The 26,705-nt window shown below is 35.8% G+C and overlaps 1 protein-coding gene across 1 annotated transcript in view; it reads left to right on the forward strand.

Annotated features, from left to right (window-relative positions):
• HUNK (hormonally up-regulated Neu-associated kinase) overlaps nt 1-26,705 on the forward strand; it is a 132,847-nt gene that overhangs the window by 93,608 nt on the left and 12,534 nt on the right. Inside the window, exons 6-8 of the mRNA XM_027875563.1 lie at nt 8-143; nt 7,325-7,493; nt 11,814-11,897. Of these exons, the coding sequence (XP_027731364.1) occupies nt 8-143; nt 7,325-7,493; nt 11,814-11,897 (389 nt within the window). The remainder of the gene's footprint in view (nt 1-7; nt 144-7,324; nt 7,494-11,813; nt 11,898-26,705) is intronic.

A 26,705-nucleotide genomic window follows, 5' to 3' on the forward strand; every position in this document is an offset into this window, starting at 1 on the left:
TTCACAGCAGCCACAAACTTCTTGCGATCTCTACTAGAACCAGATCCTGCAAAGAGACCGAACATTCAGCAAGCACTGGCAAATCGTTGGCTTAATGAGAATTGTCCTGGGAAAGCTCCATATAACATCACATATCCAAACAGGTACTTTAGTAAATGCTTATCTCTAATGAAATAGAGTTTATATGTGAGACCACTTTGGAAAATGATATGAGATTCAATTTAGTTAAATAAACATTTAATAAACACCTACTTTGTTCCCAGCATTGTGCTAAGTGCTAAGGATACAAATAAGAAAAAAGAGGTAGTCCCTGCCCTCAAGATGCTTACAATCTAATGGGAGAAAACATACATTGAAAAAAAATACTAAAAAATGGGGAGGAGAGAAGTAACTCAGGGGCATGCTGTTCCTTAGAGTCAAAGCCAAACAGAGTAGCTGATAGAAAGTGGACTTACTAGGAAAGTTTTGAGATAAGAAAGTCATAGGATCATGAGTGAACGCAGAGAAAAAAAACCTCCACTTCTCTTTGCTTCACCAGAATGAGTAGCTTATTATTCTGTCCCCAAGTAGGAGAGAGACTATTGGGAATGTCACCAAAGTGATACTTTTGAGTGCAGAGCAGTGGATATTCCTCATTCCTCATAAATACTTTTGATCAAAGTTCAACTTAAATGCTCCCTCCTGCATGAGGCCTTTTTTGATCACCTCCCCCCAGCCACTAGTGCTTTCATCCCATAAATTACGTAATTTATCTTGTATGTACTTGTATATGTGTGTATTGTGTTCCCTCAATAGAATCCAAGGTTTTTGAAAGCAAGGGCTACTTCGTCTTTGTCTTTGCATCTCTAGCATTTAGGTTATAGGATGAGAGATTTAGAGCTGAAAAGGACCTTCGAAACTATCTAGTCCAACCATCTCATTTTACAGCTGAAGAAACTGAGGCTTAGAGACATTAAATGACTTGCCTCAGGGTCACACAGCTAGAAAGTATAAGGCAGAATTTGAACAGAATTCAGGCTTTTTGACTCTGTTCAACATTCCAACACTATCTGCCAACCTGTCTGCCATCTTGATTATTGGTTGCATGAAATCAGAGTCCTCTAGTGTAATGTAAGTGGAGTCCAGTCATTTGGGAAGTCCTATGCTGCTGGTCATTGGACAGTGACTCGGGGAAACAGCCAGTAGGGCTCCTACTGTTATCAAAAAATTGCTGAGGCTCTTACAATCAGCCCAAAAATTCTTGTGTCTTCAACAAGACTATAGACTCATCTAGTCCACCCTCTTGCAACCTTTCTTCCTTTGGGTTGTTCTTGATCTTCCTTTTAGCTTGCTCTTACCAATACAAAAATGTTTGGGTAGGCAGATGGGTGGAATGAGGGAAGCAGTGGTAATGTTTGCTCCCAGAGAGATAAGAGGCGTTACTCTCTCAGTCTCTTAAAAGGGAGGAATCTTTCATTCAATCTTGCAAGTAAATATTAAAGACTCACTGTTCCTTAAATGCAATATATTAATTCATTTCCCCTTGGGAAAAATGCTGAGGGTAAAGTGAGTGCAAATCCACATTCTTTTCTTCTCAGCTGACTCAGATTTTTGCTTTTCTTATGTAAATAGCAAGCAGATATAGCCAACATTACTCTAAAACTGAGATAAAAGCAATTACAAAGATAGTCCTGCCAAGACTAGAACTCATCTCAAATACTCCCATGCCTGACATGACAGCAGGCTGGGCAATTGACCAAGATTAGATGATTGAGATGGAAATGTTGCTTAAATAGAAAAAATATGAGGAGAGAAATGTAGAGGGAGTTAGGAATAGGGAGAAAATGGATATGGAATAAAAAGGAAGATGTGGACAAGTCTCATTGGAGGGATACAGAATTACAAGAGCAGCCTTTTGAAAAGTTCTTAAAATGAGAGAGGACAAAATAGTTATTAGCAGGGGTTAGAAGGTTCTTCATTGTAGAGAAGAGGTTCCAATGGAAATAACAGATCCAGTTCATGATTATTCAGATCTACACTGATATGACTCAGAGAACCTTATGTATATATGATATTGGTACTGTTTGTATTTCAGGTAAACATGTGGTGGCTCCATTCAGTCACTGCCCAAAGTTCTAGCATGTGGGAAGTAATTTAGACAACAACAGAAATATTATAGAGGAAATCTTGAAATAGATTGTTTACTGCTTTCTGATACCAGTCCTAGTCAGATACCAAAAGAACGAAACTGAAAGAGATTCTGAAAGCAAAATTAAGGGTCTATGGCTCATTACACTTTGCTAATAATGTACAACACATAGGTATGTTTTCTGTTAAAGGAAGGGAAAATTAGTGGAAATGGAATGGGTCATTAAGTTAATGTAATCACTGTCTAAATGAGTCTAATCAATCCACTAAATGTGACATCTGTTAAGTAAATAGGGCTGAAATTAAGAAGCAGTTCTTTCCCTGTGTTGGCCTGATTTCCATTAAAAAAAAATTATGATTTGGCATCTAGTTCTGTTACTGTCCGTAGGTAAACTCCCATAAATCAAAAACAAGTTCCAGATACTTTATGCTATTAGTTCAGATTTTGCTTTGAGGTTTAATCAGAAGCATAACTGGCTAAACATCTAACTAGTTGGATAGATTAGAGAGTAGGCTAGGAACTTGTATATTGAAGAAAACAGCAGTGTTATGTCTTTTGTAATGAAGGACCTGTTACTTAGTCTATGCAGAAGGCAGACATCTTAATACAGGATGAAAACAACACTTCTAGCTAATATGGCAATATGAAATATCACAGAGGATCTCAATATACTCCAGAAAATGCCTAAAAAGGTCAACAAATCAAATAATGATCAAGAAAATCAAGAGAGAAACAGTATTAAGCTCCTTCACCCTAGAACTGAATAAAAGTCAGAAATCTAAAGGCATTGAGAGAGGTAACACTAGAGAAGCTGGCCTGAATTGAGATATGATTACAATATAATCACAAGATATTAATGAGGCATTAAGCTAACTGTAAAATATATACCCTGATTTTTTTTTGAAACAATTTTGAGTTAAGAAAGGAACAATATAATTGGCTGAACAAACAGATGAGCCAGACTTCGAAGGGCTTTAAATGGCTAAGCCTGTAGACAAATTTCAACAGTTCAAGAGCTGAAGAGCTGAAGAGTTGAAGACATTACAAGCCTGTGGAGGAGTCAATTTCTCTCCCTCTCCAACCTCCCATTGACCATGGAGCTTTGAAAGGGAGTTACTGGGCCAGTATAAGACACTGGATGCAACAAGAACAGAGATAAATATTCAAGAAGCATGTACACAGAAAGATAGGCACTCAAGGAAGGAAACAGATTCCAGGAATGTAGCTCTTGGCAACAAAGAGAGTCAGTCTGGGAATCCTGGGAACTCAACTGCCAAAGTGGCCCAATGAAGATGCTGAATCCAAGGAGAGCTCTCTGAGGACTCTATGAAAAGAGAAAAAAATGTCCAGGCTCTGCAATACCAAGAGTAGTCAGTTGCCTTTGCCCACTATGTATCTTCCATATGTGTCTCACTACCATTTAGCTTAATCTGACCATGTATGCTGTGTGTATCTGTGGGAGTACACCTCAGGGGAAAATGTTTTATAACTACTCTGCTTGTTATGTTGAATAAATGTCTTTGCTAAGAGCTAATTGAATCTGCTGGCTGTTAGTGGGAAACACACTGGCAGGGGCTCCTGTGTTAGTAGTATGACCCTACAAGATTACCTGTAGTCTTTTACTTCCTTGGAGTACATACTTAATAGTAGTATCATCGAGTCAAAAAGCATGCATACTTTAGTGTTTGGGGAAGAGGGGAAAGGGTAATAGTTCCAAATTGTTTTCCAGAATGGTTTAACCAGTTTACTACTATGCCAGCAGTTCATTAATGTGCCCATTGTTTCAGAGCCCCTCCAACATTTCTCATTTTCCTTTTTAAACATCTGATAGGTGTAAGGTGGAAATGCAAAACAGTTTTAATGTGCATTTTTATGTATTAATAATTATTTGGAGCATTTTATACTGATTTGGTAGCTTGCATTAATTAACTTGAGAACTGCCTATTCATATCCTTTGACCATTCATTTTTAAAAATATATTTTATTTTTTCTAATTATATGTAAAAACAATTTTTAACGTTCATTTTTAAAGATTTTAAGTTCCATATTCTCTCCCTCCATCACTCCCTTCTCCCCTCATTTAGAAGGCAAGCAATTTGATACAGGTTATACATGCATAGTCATGCAAAACATTTCTATATTAGCTTTGACCATTTATCTATTGGGAAATTAATCATTCTTATTTCTTATCATCAATTACCAATCACCAATCAATTACCAATATACCAGAGGAACTCTGCTATGAAGATTTTTTCCATCTGAGTCCAAGTGTATTTGTTCTGCTTGTGCAGAATCTTTTCAATTGTATATAATCAAAATTGCAGGAATTCTTCCACTACTCTTAGTTATGAAAGGTATCTTCTTCCTTTGTCTTCTGACTTCTATGTAATATGATCTTATGTATGTAAGTATCACGTATCTATTTGAAGTCTATTGTGGTATATGAAATAAAATAATGGTTTAAACTGACTTCTGTTGAACTGCTTTCCAGTTTTCCTAGCAGTTTTTTGTGGAACAGAGAGTCGGTTCCTGCTAGTTGGTGCCCTTGATTTTATTGAACACAATACTACTATGTACAATTGTTTCTGGGTTTTGTTTACCCAGTCTGTTTCAATGATAAATTGTATTTTTTAAACCAGTACCAAATTGCTTCAATCATTACAGTTTGAGATGTGATACTGCTTCCTTAGTTCCTACTTTTTCCCCCATTGAAATCTTTTTTCTTATCTTATTTCTCTGAGTGAATTTTATTGTCTTCATCTAGAAAAATAAACTTTGTTTGACACTAACTTTGTGATGCTAATTTGTGGTGCTAAATTTATCAATATTATTGTGTTGGCAGGGCCCAACCATGAACAATTAATATCTTTCCAATTATTTATCTTCCATTACTTCTGTTTCTGTATTCATGTAAATTCTGGGAATGTCTTGATAGATGGATTCCCTGATATCTCATACATTGTATAGTTATTGTGAATGGAATTTGTTTTCTATCTCTTCCTATTGGGTTTTAGTAACACTGTATAGAAAGCCTGATAGTCTTTTTATGATCTTTTTTTATACTGTGCTACTTTAACAAAATTATTATCTAGTGCCATTTCTAATAGCATCCACATTGTAGTAGGGACAATCATCTAGTTACTGATTTTAATAATAACTAATATTGACCTCATATATAGGTTTGCAAGGATCTTCATATAGATTTTCTTCATTTTAGCTTCACAAGCCTATAAATAGGTGCTACAGGTATTATTACTCACATTTTAGATGCGAGAAAACAGAAGCTTAGAGATGTCAGGTCTTGTCTAATATAATGTCTATCAGAAGTGGAATTCAGATTCATGTTTTCCCTATTCCAAGTCCAGCATTTGATAGCCTTGTTTACTGTAATACATGTTTACAACACATAGGAGTATATGTATGGGCTTTATTGCTTATAATTTAATAACACTAAGCATTTATTTGATCCTATCTATGTGCAGATCACCATAGTAAGCAGTGTGAGAGATACAGAGATCTTGGTTCCAGCCATTATGTAGTTTATTGTCTATCAAGGAAATAGGGCTCACACACAAATAATTATAACACATAATATTCATTGCTAAAATGGATCTGGGATTTCATTGATTTGGGATTTCCCCCCAACAATGTGTGCAGATCATAACCCATCTGTACCAGCTCATCCCATGTCACTCATCATCATCGTCACCATCATCATCAATAGCATTTATATAGTGCCTACTCTATGCCAGGTATTGTTCTAAGTGCCCTACAAATGCTATTCAGTTAATACTCATAACAACCCTGGGAAGAAGGTGCTATTATTATTCTCATTTTACAGCTGAGAAAACTGAGGCAAACTGAAATTAAGTGACTTGTCCAGGGTCACATAGTTAGTAAATTTCCGAGGCCAGATTTGAACTTAAGTCTTTCTGACTCTAGGTTCAGCAATCTATCCACTTTCCCACCCAGTTTATCCATGTCCTCTCATTAAGTTCACAATATTATATCAAAAGTGTATTTTATGAGTACATATAAAACATTATAGTGTATTTTGTTGCTCTTCAGTTGTTTCAGTCATGTCTAACTCTTCATGACCTCATTTGGGGTTTTCTTGGCAAAGATACTGGAGTGGTTTGTCATTTCCTTCTCTAACTCATTTTTACAGATGAGGAACTGAGGCAAACAGAGTTAAGTAACTTGCTCAGGATCACATAGCTAGTAAGTGTCTGAGGCTGGATTTGATTTCAGGAAGACAAATCTTCCTGACTCCAAGTCCAACACTCTGTGCCACCTAGCTGCCCATATTATATTCTATATTACATATTATACTATATAATATGCATTATATTATATATAGTATATTATGCTATAATACTTCATACATATGAGGGAAGGTTTTCTAGAAGAGGTAGCATTCAAATTCCATAGGCAAAGGGAAGGAAGGAAGATATTCCAGGCTTAGAGGAGGAATCAAATAATTTAGCATAAACTCTATGCTGACTCAGAACACCCTCAGTCTATAAGGTAAGATCAATCAGTAACTTAACAAGTGTTTATTGAGTTTATTAAGGTTGCTATATGCCCGATGCTACACTTGGCCTTGAGAATACAAATGCAACAGAAATTACATTCATAAGGGGAGTAAACAAGTACAGATTTATAGGGGAAAAAAAGGAAGAAAGAATAAATACAAATATAAAGTAGTTTAAGAAAGAGGGCAAGGGCAGTGGCAATTGAGGCTACCAGGAAAGACTTCATAAGGAAGGTAGTGTTTGAACTGCATCTTGAAGGAAAGGGAAGGAATAATAAGTATTTTATTGAGAGTCTACCATATGGCAGACAATGTGCTAAGAACATTGTACATATTATCTCATTTGATGCTCACAACAACCCTGTGAAGTTGGTGTTATTATGATACTCATTTTATCGCTATTAAGTATCTGAGGCCAGACTTGAACTTAGGTCTTCATGTGTCCAGACCTAGAGCTGTATTCAGTGTACCACCTACCTGCATGTGCTAGCTAAAATAACATATGAAAATAGCTTTTAGTTAAAGTAAATATTTTGTTTCTATGGCAGTGCTATTTGAACACATACAGATCTATTTGCTTTTATTACTAATGGACTTTCTAAGGCTCCTTTGGGAAGATTTCAAAAATCACATATAGTGTTCTTTTTTCCCTTTTGGTTTAGGATTCACCTAGAAGACTTGAGCCAAAGTGTGGTACTTCACATGACTGAAAAGCTTGGATACAAAAATAGCGATGTGATCAATACCGTCTTGTCCAACAGGGCTTGCCACATCCTTGCCATCTACTTCCTGCTAAACAAGAAACTTGAACGCTATTTGTCAGGCCTTAGAGTAAGTTTGGAATTGCTGATAGACTTCTTTGTTCTTGGTGGGGGAAAAAAACCTCTCTTTTTCTCATCCATAAATATTTTCCAATTGCTGACACTTGATCTTCAGCTGTTAATTTAATCTGATGTGTTGCTGAGTCTCTGGAATGTGAGATAAAATAGGATCCAAACCTGGGTCACATATCACACTTTTAGTTCAAGGGAAGTCAAGACGTTTTAAAAATAAATCGCTCACAAAGTTAGGCCCTAGGGAAAGGATTCAAACTTCTTGGCTTTTTTACTTCTCCTTTAGCATCTTTCCTTTTTCTTTTATTCATTCAACCCTGGACTCATGACCTGTTATCTCCCTAGGTATCTATGCCAGAATATGTCCTCTAAACTTCCCTGCTGAAACAGAAATCCGTTAGTATTGATTTAGTTTTATTATAGGATTAAGCTCCCTTTTTTAGGAAGAGCTAGCCCTAACAGCTAAGCTAGACTAACATAGATAAGTCTCTGAAGTCTAGGTTACCTATAGATTGATATAGTGATTAGATAGTTTGAGAAGACTTTCTCATTTAGTAGCAGATAATTTAGAGTTAGACATATATCTTTGTAGGAATAAAATAATCATAGGATCATAAGACTCTTTCTAAAGGCTAAGTTCCCCTTTCTAGCAGCTAGAGAAAGCGGGTTTACCTAAGGGCAAAAAGTCCCTCTTTCTAGTCTTAGTGAATAAGTTCCCTTTTTTCTTGAGCTAGAGTCTAAGTTGAATAATCCAGTCTCTAAGGTTGGCAGCTGGAAGATTAGGGAAGGACAGTGACTGCTAACTCCAAGCCACAAGTATTTCTTTCCCAGTAAGCTTTCTGGTTACAAAAGGCATCCCTTGGAGGGCAAGGGTTTCTGGGGTAATCTCATTTTGACAGCTAGATGTTACTATTGGGTTAAGAAAGCCTGGGAAAAGCGTACTAGTCAGATGATCTGTCTTGTCCAATTGAATTATGTTCAAAACAAGTTTCTGTATTTTTTTTTATTCCTCTCTTCTATTATAAAAATTATCCCTGTAAATCACTCCTTGTCTCTGACATCTGTCAGATGACCTGTTTTGATATGCAAATGCTAGTTTTGCAAATGAAATCATGCTCAGTAACTTTGTACCTCAGTTTCTTTTTATTTCAGATAATTAATTTTAACACTGCCCTCTTCAGCAGGACTACATATTGTCCCTGTTTAAATTTACTCATCACTAGGGCCCTCATTATTGGCCACTAGAAAACTGATAAACAAATTCATAATTATGTGTTAATAGGTATGCTTTTAAAAAAATCATACAGAAGATATTTTCCTTTTAACTGTTCTTTTTAATGGATCATTTGATTTCTTAATCCTGATAGCATCACTGAGAAATAAGCATTGTAAATTCCCTTTAGCACAAGCTAAGCCTGGGGGAGTTGAGGCTGGAATAGTAGCCAGCCTGTTCCTCCTAGCATAGCTCCAAGCAAGAAATAATGCAAGGCTCTGGGCATGTTATATTTTGTGTTCTTGTCCTACTCCTGAAACATTTTTTTGGTGGTGAAATCAGTTTTAAGTGAATATTGAAGGCATCTCTGAATAAGGGGAAGAAAAATCACTCAAAATATAACTTGAAGGGTATGGTTGATGGTGCAGATGAATTCTACCCACTTGGTCCTTAAAGTTGGAAGGATAAAAGGCTGACTGTAAGTATATGATTCCCAAGTCTTTTTTTTTTTTTAAAAGAGACAACTAGAGGAGCTTTATCCTTTTTGCCCACTGGCTTGTTGTTAACTCCCAAAGCCTAGGGATTCATCAAACAACTCTGCTCATAGATGAATGTGGGGAAAGAACCTTTGATCTCTGCATGGGAACCTACCCAGGGTCATAGGGCTAGTGTCTTCCTGACTCCAGGTCCAATACTCTATCTATTGCACCACCTAGCAAAAAAGAGGAAGGTAATTAAAGCAAAAGAAGGAGGAGAGGGATAATCAAATCTTTGAAGATAAGAGTTCTTGAAAAGAGTTTTTACAATGTTTACTGTAGGCCCTGAACTTAGTTTGTCATAACTTTTCTATATAATCTCCTAATGGGTTTAAACTTATTTCAAAGTGGGAAACAAACTTTTTGATGTCAGTCAAGTGACACACCTTGGGCAAATCTCTTGGCCTCAGTTGCCTCATGTGTAAAATGAAGGCTTTGATCTAAATGATCTCTTATGTTCCTTCCAACTTTAAATCCTATAATGCTAATCAGTTGTGAAGGCTTCTATAATAATTTGCACAAATTATGTTGAGTCCCAGTTTGTCATGAACCATGAGGGATATAGTTCCAAATAAGCATTTTTTAATTTCTTGAAGCTACATTAAAGAAGTGTTGCAGATTCTATTTTTAGTCCTATTCTGTTCAATATTTTAATTAATGTCTTAGATGAATGCATAGGTGGATATTTATCAAATTTCCAGATAACACAAAGCTGATAGAGACGGCTAGGTTAGATGACAGAATCAGAATCCCAAAAGATTTCTAAAGGCTAAAACAATGGGCTAGAGAGAATAAGCTGGAATTTAATAGGAATAAGTTGATTAAAAACAGTAACAACAACTTCACAAGTTCAAGATACGGAGGCATTCATGGATAAGCATTCATTTGAAAAATTCCTAACTATGTTAGTGAACACATAGGACATGCAAAATGACTCAATGTGACATGATAGCCAGAAAAACAATTGCTAGCCTAGGCAGCATCAAGGGAAAATTATAGTTTGAAGAACAAAGGAAAAGATCACCCTATTGGTACTTAGTCCCATTCAGACCATAACAGAAGGATGATATTCAATTTGGGGCCCTGCATTTTAGAAACAACATCTATAAATTAGAGCTCTATTTAGAGGACAATAATAGGGAAGGTGAAGGGCCTCAAAAATGAAAAAAATGAAATCTGCCCTACAAGGATCAGCAGGATGAATTGGGAATGTTTAGCCTGGAGTAGAAGAGACTTAAGGGGACTTAATAATTGCCTTCAAGTAGTTAAGGGATTAACATGTTGAAGTGGGGATCAGGATTTTTCTACTTGATGCCAGAAGGCAAAACTGGAAGAAATGTGTGGAAGCTACAAAATTTGGCTCATTTAAAAAAAAAAAAAAAAAAAAAAAAACTTGCTATCACCGTGGTCAAAGGAATGGGCTGCCTTAGAAGATGTGTGACCTCAGGCAAGCCACTTAGCCATTCTGGGCCTGTTTCCTCATCTGTAAAATGGGGATAATAGTATCTGTTGTACATGATTATTATGAGCCTCAAATGAGACAATGTATGTGAAACATTTTGTAGACTTTATATATTATTTTAGCAAAAGTACTATATAAATATGAGTTATTATCTACAAAATTCAGAGGTTGGACTAACTGCTAATATCACTTCCAATTCTAAATCTCTGACCCTATGATCTTAAATATCTCCAGATAAACTAATTTCTTTAAAGAAAAAAAAATACTGACATCTACAAAAAATTGAAATAGTCAATATTAGACATACTGTGGGAAGAGAGAGAATACCAATGCACTATTGGTGGATATGTGACATGGTCCAGCCATTTTAGAAATCAGTTTGGACTAATGCAATTAAAGGGACTAAACTCCCCCTTACCCTTTGACCCAGGATTGTGGGTATATGCCTCAAGAAAGTCAAAGACAGAAGCAAAATTTTAATCTATACCAAAATATTTTTAGCAGTCTTTGTGGTAGCCAAGAACTAGAAACAGACTGGGTGACCACAGATTGGGACAAAGGCTGATAAAGCTAGGGCATTAATTTAATGGGATATTATTATGCAATAAGAACTGCAAGATATATAGAATTTAGAGAAACACGGGAAGATTTATAAAAAAAAAGATACAGAGCAAAATAGAGAGAACCAAGAAAATGCTAGCAGTAACTAAAATATTGTAAACAAAAATATTCCTAAAAAGAAACTGAACTCTGAGAAACCGGAAAGCCAATTCAGGGCCTAGAGAAGCAATAATGAAACATTATTATATGTCCCCATTCCAGGAAGAAGGGCAGGGACAATCAAATACATGGTATAATAGTGTCACATATATCACCATATAGGATGTTTTTGCCTAATTGTTTTTTCAGTGTTACAAAGGAGGGTTCCATCTGGAATAGGTGTCATGTGGCGGTTAGAATGACTGATCTATAGACAAAAGGCATGACAAAAATATATTCACAAAAAATATACTATTCAAATATTCTCAGGCCAGAGAGGATTAATAACATCATAATGGAAACTGATAGTTCCTAATGGTTAAGGTATATTTATTTTTACCCTGGCAGAAATCAAACATTCAGGACAACATCTTCTACAAGAACCAGCTCTATCAGATTGAAAAATACAACGTGAATAAAGAATCTTATGAGGTAAGGACATCAGCAATATTTGGGATACTCTAAGACTAAGGAATCTTCAGTCAGTCATTTCCATTCTTATGTATAGTAAGGGAAGGGAAAATAAATTATTCCAGGCCCCAAAGTAGCAAAGTTCAATTACGGGTACAAAAGTCACCAAATGACTCCTTGTCGAACAATGTCCATGAAAAATGGAATATGTGGGATCCATTGGTTTGCAGAGTTTGAGGGGATTTATTAAAAGCAAAAATTAAAGTCACACATAAATGAATAGAAGACTTGGCTTCAAGAAAGGAAAATATGACAAAGGAGTTTGGAAAGGTTTTAGAATGACCAAAATAATTTTTATTGTCAACAATGCTAGTATGAGAAGTTAAGGACTGACCATCTTGCCTCAGAAGTTCCCAGAAGGAAACTCACAGTTTTGCAATGACTTATGTGACAAGTAGTCACACAAATAGGTATAGAAAATGTAACACCTTTGGTGATTTTTCAGTAGTGTCTCTTAATTTCAAAAGCTCAGCAGAGGGGAGTTGGGATGTAGCTATTCTTACTTCTAAGCCACCTCTCCTTACTGGACATTCCCATACTTCTACTGTTTCCCCAGAATGCCTTCTTCCATTTCTTTCTCACAGCATGCTTCAAGAAGCATTCCCTGCTTTGCTTGTCTTTCTCTAGGAGAGGCCTCTAAAAATTCCTTCTTTTGAAGACAGAGCAAGAATTGATTCTTTTTTCTCCCAAGTGAGGAGGAAGTGCCTATTCAATTCATCTTTCATTTTTTAATCTCAACATTTCCTTAATTTGTGTAATAATAGTAAGATAATAGCTAACATTTATATAATTTTAAGGTTTGCAAAGTGCTTCACCCTTTGTGAATAGTTTTAAGGTATTAAAGCTTACTATTTTAACTGCACTAAGACTTTTGGGAGATGCCCCATATCATTTCATTTGATCTTGACATCATCAGCCTTATGAGGTAGATACTCCAGCTATTATTATCCCCATTACACAGACAAGATTTTACTGACAAAGTCTCAGAGATGTTAAATGACTTACCTATAATCACATAGCTAATAGGTGCTAGAGCCCTCCAAGTCCACTGAGCTTAGCCTTTCACTTTGCTGCTAATCCATGGAACATTGTTTCTGGGTTTTTCTGGTAGGCGAGAGTTTAAAATCAAATATTTGTATTGGAAAGAGTGTTAAAAAACACGTGCTCACCTTAGACACTTCGTAGCTGTGTAAATACAGGCATATCATTTAGCCATTTTTAGCCTCATTTTCTATTTTAAATTTTTATTGCTTCTTTTTGTTTACATTGTTTTCACTTTCCATTAACAATCCCCTCCTCTTGTAGAAGCGCCCTTTTAACAAAAAAGTTATTAAGTAAAAATAAAAACATGTTGATCATTTCTAAAAGGATATACTTCATTTGTACCTCCTCTCCCCTGAGGAGAGAAAGAGGTATGTTTCATCTTCAGTCCTCTCCAATCCCGAGTGGTCATCAAAATTTAGATCAATGGAAGAAGAATACTTATCTAGATTGACATGCAGTTGAATGGGCAGCTCACTGAGTTAATCCCTCATGACATCTGTCTTGGACAGGCACTACAGATGGACAGTGAGCTATACCCAGAATTGAACAAGAGAAAAAAAGTAGGCTGAATAACATTTGGGAACACAAAGAACACTTTCAACATCTTAATTCTTTAATGAAGATAGTTATTAAGTCCTTAATGACTGGATCTGATATAGCATGAAAACAGAATTCTTGATGGAAAAATAACACTTAAATTTGTTCATTTATTTATTTATCTTTGTTAATTAAATTGCAGGCTATTTTTAGATTAATAAATTTATCTTAGTTGTATGTAGGAGGCTAAAGAAAAAGAGCCAAAAAAGGCGACAATAAAGTAATTGGAGAGCCAAACTCTGCAGGTAAAAGCCTCTAAAAGCCTTTCTGGTTTTAGCTTGAACTACATTGATGGTCCAAGAAAGGAATCTGTTGTGTTCTTGGTAGGATAGGATATTAGCCCTGATAGGGGAAGGATTGTCTCAATGATTAATAAAAGGCTATTCCTAGCTCATATTCCTCTGGGTGCTCATAAAAATGCTTTCTATTCATCAAATATGGTCAATTGCCATTTTGTTCTTCATGTTCTCATTCTTTTTTTTCCCCCTTTGAAGAGCTGAGATGAAGAAAAAGAAAATTAAATACAGAGATCAGAGCTTTATGATTTTAAGGCTTTATTATCTTCCCTCTCCCTACCAAAACCCTCCCCCCACCCCTCTTTGACTTAAAAGCCAAAGATTGAATCAGTGGAGGTGGATTACAAATTTCAAATAACTGCACCTGTATTAAATTAAATTAGTCTGAGCCTAATGACTTTTATTTATTCCCGAAAAATATCTTATGAACAGTAGTGACCCTTATAGAGGCAATGCCCATTTAAAAACTTTCCTCAGGTCAGAAAGCTCAAATGGATTCTGATTTGATCTTTAAAAAAAAAAAACACTATTAATTGTATTTTTAAAATGTAAAATATAGCCAAGAGGTGAGGGCCCTGTATACAAAGCAAAGTTAATACTGATAAACTTTTTAAAGAGACATTTAGAGGTAAAATGTTAGAAGGTTGACTTCTTTGCTGATTTTGATGCTGTCAATCAGCCCCCCCTTCCCTGATACTCTTATTTACCTCACTTGGCTTTTATGGTGGTATCCTTCCTTGACTTCCTTTCTTTCCTCCTTGGCCATTTCTCAGTCTCCTTTGAAAGTTCAACACCTCTTGTCACCTATGCATGAATATTTCCCAGGACTATATCCTGGGCCATTTTCTCTTCTCTGTCTATACTTTCCCTTTGGTGATCCTATATGCTTCCATGATAGCAAGTATCATCTCTTTTCAGATGGACCAAGTGTGTACAGAGACCCTAAACTCAGTCTCACGTTACCAATCACCTGCATCCCTACCTGGATGTTCCATCCTTGGCCCGTACTAAGCACTTAACAAATGTATTTTCATCCATTCATTAGCATCTCAAACTCAACAGATCTAAGTGGAAGTGATGATCTTTCCCATTCCACCCTCCCAAGTGTATCCATCCTCAAAACCTTCCTATTTCTGTTGGAGGGTACTATCATTCTCCTAATCCCTCAGGTTCATGACTTTTTAATCATTCTTGCCTCTTTCCTCTGCCTCAATGCCCAGATTCATTCAGTTAACAACTGTTGTTGATTCTAATCTTTGCATCTCTCCGTCTGTTTCTGACCCACTCATACAATCACCACCATACTACAAACCCTGATTGATCTACTGTTAGATTATTTGTAATAGCCTCCTCATTGCTTTCCCTGACTCCAGTCTCTAGTCTCTCCAATGATTCACACTCCACATAACTGTCAAAATAACCTTCCCAGCACATAAGTCTAACCATGTTATCTCTTCACCTAAAAACTTTTGCCTCTAAAACAAAACTACTGCCTCTAGAACAAAATCAAAGCTTTCCAAATCTGGCTCCACCTGACATTGAATGTTCCAGGACAACTAGACTGCTGGGTATTGTTTCCCTGAATTTCCTGTTCCATCTCCTGCCTTCATGCATTGGCACAAACTTTCCCACATGTCTAAAATGCTCTCCCTCTTAATCTCCACCTTTCAGAATTCTAATTTTCCTTTAAGACTCAGATGTTACCTCCTCCATGCAGCTTTCCCTGATACTCTTATTCATGTATCAGTGTGTGGATTATTAATTCCCAGTAATAGAAGTATATAAGTAATACAATTAGTAATATAATAATAATTATATATATATACAGACATCATGTATCAGTGTGTGGATTATTAATTCCCAGTAATAGAAGTATATAAGTAATACAATTAGTAATATAATAATAATTATATATATATACAGACATACATATGTGTATATATACATGTATATACATATATATATACCAGTAATATAAGTAGTATAAGCTCCTTGATGGCAGAGATTTTTTAAACTCTTTTTTTTTGCATATCCTATATCTAGCATGATGTACTGCATTTGGTAACTAAGTTTAATTTGAAATGTCATTTCAAGCGTTAGCTAGGTGACACAATGGAGAGTGTGTTGGACCTGGAAGACCTGAAGTCAAATACTGCCCCCAGACACTTACAGCAGTGTGAGGCTGGGCAAGTCATTTAACCACTTTCTGCCTCAGTTTCCTCATCCTAAAATGGGGATAATCCCACAGAGTTGTTGTGAGACTCAAATGAGATGACACATGTAGAACATTTTATAAACCTTAAAATACTATTTAAATGCAAACAATTATTATTTTAGACTTAAACTCTCAACGAATTTTTATGAATCATTTGTTATGAGTAAGTACAAAAATAGTTTCTTCTTCTAAGTCCTATCCTAATGCATGTGAATTTATTTAACTCATGTGAGTTGACTGTATTTGTTCTCAATGTCAGAGGTAGATTTGCAACAAGAATTTATTAAAACAATAGACCATATGTGAAACAGAGATGTAAAGAGAGATACAAAGTTTAGGTTGGTATCAGTTTGTACCAATTCATTCTCTCATGGAGTTCATAAAGTCTAGTAAGAAAATAAGACAGAAACAGAGAATGCTAATGCGTAATACTACAGAGGCACATCAGATAGATGCAGAACAAAGTACTATGGAAGGCCAAGGTGGAAGGTCAGAATCACTGTCTTTTATTGACAGTGAGTGACTTTACAGTTATTTAGTGGCATATGAGATATCCCTGTAACTCTGTAGAGCCAAAGATCAAAGATTAGGCAGGTGGTTTTTGATAATACCAAGAGGCAGGTATAGAACTTGATCCTCCCAGTTGCCCACCTTGAACTCTGCAGAATCCATTAGTAGATCACTTTCCCACCCCTCACCCCAGCCTCTTAGGGTGAAGGATCACTTTGGACCCTATAAATCTAAACTATAGTGATAATATCTCTTCACTACTGTCCTGGAACTTACCTGAAACATTTAAGATTAGAAAATTTAGAATGGAAACCATCAAAATTGTGAAGAAAAAATGAAAACTAGAGACTGCCAAATTTTCTAGTAGTGACTAGATCTGAATATTCTCTGAATCCCACACTCAGAGCAACAGCATGGTTTCTTTTTTTTTTTTTAAGGCAGTTGGGGTTAAGTGACTTGCCAAGGGTCATACAGCTAGTAAGTGTCAAGTGTTCGGTCTGAGGCCGGATTTGAACTCAGGTACTCCTGACCACTGCACCACCTAGCTGCCCCAAGAGCATGGTTTCTTAATGAAAGCTTCTGAGGCAGGGAATTCTCAGCCCTTTTTTGTGTCATAGGTCCTTTCTCAGGATAATATTTTTAAATATTTAAAATAAAAATATATAGGCTTACAAAGGAATTTATTTTATATAATTATATTGACACATCTATCTATTAATTTCATGGGGGAAGAGAAGGGAATAAACATTTATTAAGTACCTACTAACCCCAAGTTAAGAACCTCTATTCTAAGAAAAGTGGGCAAGACATAGGACTTTGGGTCAAGTAGCACTAAAATAAACACTAAAAAAGTAGCACTTAAGTAAACACTACAGCAGCTAAAAATTCTTATTTCTGAAAGGTTACTGTGGACACCTGAACAGAAGACGTTAAGTCACGTAGTGTTCAGTTGAGAACCAGTCCATTTCTTCCTGGGGCTTGTAAAGTCTAGTAAGGAAATGAGACACAAACATGAATAACACTGATTCATAATATGACATATGTGCATCAGATGAGTTAGATAATTGAGCTAGAACTCTTTTCAGCAAGCCCAATCAATCTCTGCACAGTTCTGAGTCCACCAATGTTTGCAATCCCTAGTGCCTCAAGGTCTACATCCCACTTTATGCCAAGATTTATTCGGTATTATTCCTCCACTTAATCTAAGGTTTTCCCACAGTTAACATTCCGACACTTAAGTCCTTTGAAAAGTAGTGTAAAGCCATCTAATATTTTATTGCTTTTGTCTATTGGTCTTTGTTGATGATTATTATGTTTATAATACAATTTACATAAAGCTATCTCATTATCGTGGTTAAGCATAAAGTATTTCTGCCCAAGTGAAAAAGGATAGTTTGTTTGCCAGGTGTTCCCAAGCTAGATTTATAGTCACAACCCAATTTTTTCTGCAAGACTCTGCCTGTTAAATCACCCATAACTATGTTTATTGGCTATTTTGTTATGAAAATCCACCTCTAAAAGGAAGAGAGAAGAAAATCCCCCATTAACTTTTCTTCATGAAATTGGCAGCCAGGGATAAACAAACAAACAAACAAACAAAACAGCAGTCAGAAAATAACCTCTGCAGCTTGGAAGAAATCTCAGAAATTTGATTAGTTTCTTCTCTTCTTCCTATCATGGTTGTCACCATCTTCAATATTTCACCATTGTCTAATATGCATGGACTGAGCCAAGCTAGGATGCAGAGGAAACTACATCTGCCCTCTCCAAGTCCCTGGGCCCTTCTAGTGCAAGGAATGCCTATGATAGGCTATTCAGTGCATTAGAAGAAAGAAAAATGGGAAGCAAGTTTTCATAGACAGCACTTTCTCCTGCAAAATGAAATGACAGTGGAAAGATTGAAGGAAGAAATTAGGTATTTGGTAACTGTTATAGGGAAGAAAAAGTTTAAATGAAGCAAGTGAAAGATGTAGATTTGGAAATACGGTAAACTTAGGAAAACTCTGGGCATCATGTGAATTTGAGAAATATAAATAGGAGTCACTGTGGTATTTCACAGTGAGAATTAGAGACTAACAAAAGATTTTATTGCATTGAGTAGAGGATTGCCAGGTAACTATAAATGCTAAAGGAAGGCAGAGAACCTGGGTTTGAATCCTGACTTTGCCATTTACTATCTATGTGAACCAAGTCAGGCCATTTAACTTTTATAAGCCTCGATTTTCCTTACATCTAAAATAAAGGTGTGGGACTAGATTTCCCCTGCAGTTCCTTTCACCTCTAAATACCTACAATGCCAAATCAAAGGCAAATATTTCTACATTAATATGAACACCTTTGCTGAACCTAAGCTTGTCCTGTGCCATGGTTGGTTCCAAGTAAGAAGCTGTGTTACTATTCTCCATTTGATGGTCACTCACTTTGTTTCCAGGTCTTTGCTACAATGAAAGTGTGTCTAAAATATTTTTCTACATATATGGCAAGATTATTCTTAGGCAAATCATTTTAGTTTCCATTTAGTGTTGGATCTTCCTGTATGTTCTTTATACATTACTATTCTAATAGCATTAATGTCCAGTTTAAAATTCTCCTTTTGTGTATTTATTTTTAAGTCCTTTATGTTTCAAAATGTGATACCATTTTATAAATGTCCTGTTCACACATTCAGTTCCATTTAACTATCATATATAATTCTTCCCAATTTTTGTAAGATTCTGTAATTTCTTTCTTATTTGTCCTTCTGCTATCAGTATCTGGAATTGTTATCAACAATAGCTATGTCATTAAAGATGCCTGATCTTCCTTTACTGATATCAGGTTCTCTGATTTTCTTTAGTGTTTCCTTTGTAATTTAATATACCATATACTAGGTCCTGCTTTATTTCTTGGGCCAGAATTAAGATCAGTTTTTTCCTTGAGTTGATATCACTTTGGAATCTTTTAATCCATATTATTTGTTTATTTTGCTGGAACCCCCCCCCCCAATTGCTTGTTCATTTCCCTGTCCTTTCTCATTCCTTTTCTAAGAGTTTCTTCTTTTTTTCTCTTTCACCTTTTAATTCACTCATTAGTTCGTTTACTTAGAAATCTGTTGTTGTTGTTGTTGTTTTAAGCTATTTCTATGGAGGAACTGGGCTATTGATGGAACTCCTCAATATTTTTCCCCGGAGGAAATAGTCCATGTAAATTAAGGGTATAATTAAAAGGTCATGGCATAAGGCCTAGTACACACAAGTATGAAATAAATGCTTGTGGAATGATTGATTTGTTCATGTGGTAAAAGTCATTCAGAGTCAATGAGATTATCCTTCACATTTTCAGGTGGGTATTTGACTCTTTTTACATAGAATGACTAAGGGGTTTACTGATCCTATAACAATCTCAACATCTCCTAAGAAAGAGGAATTGGTAAGTCAACTTTGACAGTTGTAGAGATTCCTTGGGTTAAAATACTAGCACAATACGATAGCATGCAGGGATGAGGTCATCTATTTGAATGCATACTAAGACAGCCAAAATCCTTTGTGTTAGCTTTAGAATTTACAGGTTAATACATTAACTTGCCCTCTCCCTAGCATCAATTTCTCTCTACTAGTTGACAAATGATTTTGTTAATCAGTAGAGAGATGCTTTGGGATGTCTTTCTTCTCTTTACTTAGAAAATTGTCTCTTGTTTGACAGCCCATTATACATTTGAAACTCACAGACCTATCATTCTATTGGCCCTTTGTCTTTTGATTTTGAAATTTTGAAAGTTTAATGTTTATTTGGGGGGGATGTAGTAGAGGAATGCAGTCTATAAACTGGGCTTCTGAAAATGTTAAAAAGAATACTATATATTCAAAAAATATATTTTTAAGATAGGGTGAATTTGAGTCTACCTCCCTCCCCCCTCAAATTTTTTTTTCTTCATTTTAGTTCCATGTTGGGTTTTATTATTGTTTGGACTCATTTTTTTTTTAAATCAGGGCCCTGGAATTGGTATTGATTATTTTAATGTTCATGAATACATAAGGAAGATTTGGTCTACTTTTCAGTGAAATATGAAAAATGAGAAGAACTAAAGGCCTTTTTACAAACATTGACTCTGGACTTTTCAGAAAAGGCCAAAAATAGACCTTGCAAAGCAAAAATGATTTGTGAGAGGTTTTTCTTTGTCAGTTTTTCTCAAAAGACACGGAAGCATATCCATAGGAGGGGGCAGAATAAGATGGAGAAATAGTGCTTTAATCTATTTTGGCATAGACTTGAGAAAGCCTAGAAGACAAGAAGGATCATTTTTGAGGTGTCTTGAGCAGCTTAACGGAAATGAAAAAATATAGCGGTATGGCCTATCCCTGGTTCTTTCCCTGTATTCCTGGGTTTCTCATTAATATTCAGAGATAATGCTATGACTACCACCAGACATTTTCCATGGCCCTGTCCCCAAAGTTATAGTTCTTTGGGAGGCCCTACCTTTTCCTCCTTACCATTCCCACATGCAGTTTAGGGTCAAGAATGGGAAACCTCCTGGGGACCAGGAATCTTGACTTCCATTTCTTTTTTTTTCTTTTTTTCTTCTTCAAGTTACCTTGTTGTCTTCTCATATCTCAGTATGTTCAGAGCAGAGGGCAGGCTGCCAAAGCAGAGACACAATGTGCAATTTTGGGAAAATGGAACAGGCTAAAGCTTTTGTGCAGATTGGTGTTGGGGATCATCCCAGCCTGAGGCCTATTAGGGACATAGAGAGATCAAGGCCTCCCCAAAACAGGGGGCAGAATGCTGAACTTGGAGTCAGAGGGATCTGGGTTAAAATCCTGCCTCTAATCCTTACTTTCTTTGTGACTATGCACAAGTTACTTAAACTCTCAAAGCCTCAATTTCCTTAGTTGTAAAATAAGGATTATAATAACTGTAGTACATGTTTAAGTATCATAAAATTAGAATTTGAAGGGCTAACAAAGTTCATCTGGTTGAAACTTCTCATCAGTAGATGGGGAAACTGAGGCCCAGAGAGGTCAAATGACTTAGTCACACAGCTAGTGAGTGTTTGAACTAAGATTTGAAACTACTAAATCAAGCTCTTTCTATTGCACCAAATTGCCTCTGCCTACTTTGAAGGCCTGTTGTGAGAACCAAATGAGATAATCTATGCACTTTGCAAACTTTTCCATAAATATTAGTTAAATATATTATTGTATAAAATAATGTATTTATTATATTAGTTATATCTTATATTAAAAATTAATAAATATGTTATTATCTCATCCTATAGCAAAGCAAAACCAACAACTAACATCATATGTCGCATTTCATACCCATAGTCACCCACTATTGTGACATTCAGCTTTGGTTTCTACATCTCACTCTACTGCTGAATGATTCATATGAGCCACTTAACATATCTTCCTTGAAATCTCTTTCACACACAAAGTAGGAATAATGAAACTCAACTTATTTTTAAAATGCTTTGAAATTTTTTATTAGGAAGGAATTATGAAAGTACAAGAAGTTACTTCCTTGAAAAGCTTTTGAATAGTATCAATGAAAGAATAAATGACTCTTTTTCCAATTACTAGTGCTTTTAAACTTTAAGCGAAATATAAAAATCAGAATCCTTTTTTCTCCTTTTGTGAAGTCAGGTGTGTGGCTACCCATTTAACTTAAAACATTACAAAAAGAATAAAGGGCTGGTACTGGGTGTAGGACTCTGTTGCATTTCCCATGTGGATCTGGGTTGCAGTCCCAGGTGAGGAGGAACATTAGTACACCTTGGAGGGAAACGAGGACACTGGTCATAGTTCCAGGCAGAAAAGGGTGCTTATGATGGGTTACAGACCAGAACATAGACCAGAATGGTAGCAAACATTCCTTTCCTTACCACCTTGAAACAATTGAAAACTTACAGACCCCCCCAGAACTAGCTCTGAAAATAGCTTCATAAAACCCCTGAAACTTGAGAAAGTGCACCCTCCACTCTGGAAACAAAGCCCTACTTTAACATCAAGTTAAAAGTCAAGAAATAGGCTGGGGAAATGAGCAAACAACAACAAAAAAAGAACCTGAACATAGAAAGTTACTATGGTGATAGGGAAGATCAAAACACACACTCAGAAGACAACAGAGTCAAAACTGCTACATCCAAAGCCTCAAATCAAAAATGTGAATTAGTTTCAGGCCCAAAAAGACTTCCTGGAAGAGCTCAAAAAGGATTTTTAAAAAATCAAATAAGAGAGGTAGATGAAAAATTGGGGGAAAAAATGAGAGTGATGCAAGAAAATCATGAAAGAAGAGTCAACAGCTTGGTAAAGGAGGCACAAAAAGTATTGGAAAAAAATGACACCTTAAAATACAGAATACAAAAGAGGCACACAAATTGTGTGAAGATAAGAACTCCTTAAAAAGAAGAATTGGCCACATGGAAAAAGATGTACAAAAATTCACTCAAGAAAGGAACTCCTTAAAAAGTAGAATTGACCAAATGGTAAAGGAAGCAAAAAAGCTCACTGAAGAAAATAATTCCTTAAAAATTAGAATTGGGCAAGTGGATGCTAATGACTTAATGAGACACCAAGAAACAACAAAACAAAATCAAAAGAATGAAAAAGAAGAAAATGTGAAATATCTCATTGGAAAAACAAGTGATCTGGAAAACAGACCAAGGGGAAATAATTTAGGAATTATTGGACTACCTGAAATCCATGATCAAAAAAGAGCTTAGATATCATCTTTCAAGAAATTATTAAGGAAAACTGCCCTGATATTCTAGAACCAGATGGTAAAATAAAAATTGAAATTTAAATCCACCAATCCTGAGAGAGGTTCCAAAATGAAAACTGCTGGGAATATTATAGTCAAATTTCAGAGCTCCCTGGTCAAGGAGAAACTATTTCAAGCAATCAAAAAGAAACAATTAAAATATTGTGGAGCCATTGTCAGAAAAACACAAAATTTAGCAGCTTCTACGTTAAAGGATTGGAGGCCATGGAATATGACATTCCGGGGGGCAAAGGAGCTAGGATTACAACCTAGAATCACCTACCCAGCAAAACTGAGTATAATCCTTTAGGGAAAGAAATGGATATTTAATGAAATAGAGGACTTTCAAGCATTCCTGATGAGAGGACCAGAGCTGAATAGAAATTTTGATTTTCAAATACATACTCAAGAGAAGCTTAAAAAGATAAATAGAAAAAAATCATAAGGAATTCAATGAAGTTAAACTGTTTAGATTCCTACATGGGAAGATGGTGCTTATAAATCCAAAGAACTTTGTCATTATTAAGGCAGTTAGAAGGAGTATACATAAACAGAGGGCATGGATTTGAGTTGAATGTGGTGGGATGATATCTAAAAAAAATTAAATTAAGAGGTAAGAAAGGAGAATGCACTGGGAGATGGGGAAAGGGAGAGGTAGAATGGGATAAATTATCTCACAGAAAAGAGGCACAAAAGAGCTTTTAGAGTGGAGGGGAAAATGGGAAAAAAGGAGGAACTTTTGAACCCTACACTCATAAGAATTGGCTCAAAGAGGGAATAACACACATTCAGCTGGGTATAAAAATCTATCTTACCCTACAGGTAAGTAGGAGGGGAGGCAAGTATAAGAAAACAGAAGAGGGCAGATAGGGGGAGGCAGTAGTCAGAAGCAAAACATTTTTGGGGGTGGACAGGGTGAAAAGAGAGAGTAGCATAAACAGGGGGGGAAAGAGGATGGAGTAAAATACACAGTAATCATAACTGTCAAAAAATTCTTACAGCAAGTTTCTTTGATAAAGGCCTTATTTCTAAAATATATAGAGATCTGAGTCAAATATATAAGAACACAAGTCATTCCCCAATTGATATAAAGTCAAGGGATATGAACAGGCAGTTTTTAGATGAACTAAAAAAAGCTATCTATAATCCTGTGAAAAAATGCTCTAAATCACTATTGATTAGAGAAATGTAAATTAAAACAACTCTGAGGAAGCACCCCACACCTATCAGATTGGTTAATATGACAGAAAAGGAAAATGATAAATGTTGGAGGGGATGTGGGAAAATTGAGACACTAATGCCCTGTTGGTGGAGTGGTGAACTGATTCAAGCATTCTGGAGAGTAATTTGAAACTATGCCCAAAGGTCCATAAAACCATATATACCCTTTGACCAAGTAATACCACTACTAGGTCTGTATCCAAAAGAGAAAAGAAAAAAGACTTAAATGTACAAAAATATCTGTAGCAGCTCTTTTTGTGGTGGCAAAGAAATGGAAATTAAGGGGATGTCCTTCAGTTGGGGAATGACTGAACAGGTATATGATTGTGATGAAATACTGTTGAATTTGAAGACTTTCAGTTCTTTCTCTGGAGAGCCAACCAGAGAAAGAACTGAAAGAGTGAATGCAGATCAAAGCGTACTTTTTAAAATTTTATTTTCTTGTGTGGTTATTTTTTTTGCCTGTGTTTTCTTTCATAACATGACTTATATGGAAATATGTTTTGCAGGACTACACATTATAACCTTTATCAAATTGCTTTCCTTTTCATTCTCAATGAATGGAAGGGAAGGGAGGCAAGGAGGGAGAGAATTTAGAGCTTATAATTTTTTTAAAAAATGTTTAAAATTGTTTTTACATGTAATTGGGAGAAAAATACAATTTTAATTAGAATATGGGCAAAATAAATAAATGAGTGATGATAACAATCTTTATCTTTTAGTCTTAAATTCCCTACAGAGAGTATAAATGAGGAGGTGATTATGGTTAATCTGAATATACAAGAATTTAAATAGGTCAGGCACTAACTTTGTCCTAATGACCAGGCAGATTTTCATCAGGAGGTTCTAAGCTTAAAAGATTTTATTAATAACCTAGATTTTCTTAAAGTCTCTAGAAAAGTAAGGAAAAGGATCTTGTATTTTAGCCTATAGACTAAAACAAACTAATTGTCATAACAAGGTATGATTTGTATGATTTAACAGATAAAAACACTCAATATTTGATTTTATTTAAGGTGATTTAAAATTCACTGGTTTTGCTTAACCCAACATAACAAAAACAATATGGCAAAAATGTGTTTTGGGAGCATTTGCTAATAAACAGCTTACTGCTAGAAAAAAAAATTCACCCAGGTAAAATCTCTAGCCTCTGACAAAGTGAAAGAGTCCAGTAGAAAAGGGCAGTCATTCAGTCAATAAACACTTATTAGGTACCTATTATTTGCCAGTCATTATGCTAAGTACTGGAGATATCCAAAAAAAGGCAAAAGACAGACTCTGTCCTACAGCTACTAGGGGGCAGGTGATAGGTGATGCCTGAAGCCAAACCCAATTAGATAAAATAGGTATAGTTTTGGAGGAATCTGCTTTACCCTTGTTCTGTTGGTCAAACTTTGTTCTTCACAACAAAATCTGCTTATTATAAGTGCATTGAACCCCTAAAGAATGCCCTTCTGTGTCATGGGATTGGAGATTCATAAATTAAAAGGTAAATGTACATGTACCCCCTTAAACATACATATATAGGATTAGGTAACTCAATTATATGCCTCTAAGAAGAGTGAATAGAGAAAGGTCTAGCCTTTCTACCTAAACCAAAGTCTAATATCTGGGATGTTCTTGTTGTTCAGATGTTTCAGTCATATTCAACTCTTTTTTTAAAAATAAATTATTTATTTTCAGTTTTCAATATTTACTTCCACAAGATTTTGAGTTCCAAATTTTCACCCCATTGTGCCCCTCCCCCCACCCCAAGATGGTATGCATTCTGAATACCTGTTCCCCTAGTCTGCCCTCCCTTCTGTTTCTTCCCCCTTCTCTTATCCCCTTCCCTTCTATTTTCCTGTAGGGCAGGATAGATTTCTGTACCCCATTTCCTGTATTTCTTATTTCCCAGTTGCATGTGAAAACATTTTTTTAAACATGTGTTTTTAAAACTTTGGGTTCCAAATTTTCTCCCGTCCTCCCTCCCCACCCACCCTCATTGAAAAGGCAAACAACTCAATATAGGTTATACATGTGCAGTTATGCAAAACATTTCCATAATAGACATGTTGTGAAAAACTTAGTCTTATCCTGCCCCCCATTTGTTCTATTCTTTCTTTTGACCCTATCCCTCCTCAGAAGTATTTGCTTCTGATTACCCCC

Source organism: Vombatus ursinus, unplaced genomic scaffold (genome assembly GCF_900497805.2).
Source record: "Vombatus ursinus unplaced genomic scaffold, bare-nosed wombat genome assembly UNPS02014809.1, whole genome shotgun sequence".
NCBI lineage: Eukaryota > Metazoa > Chordata > Mammalia > Diprotodontia > Vombatidae > Vombatus > Vombatus ursinus.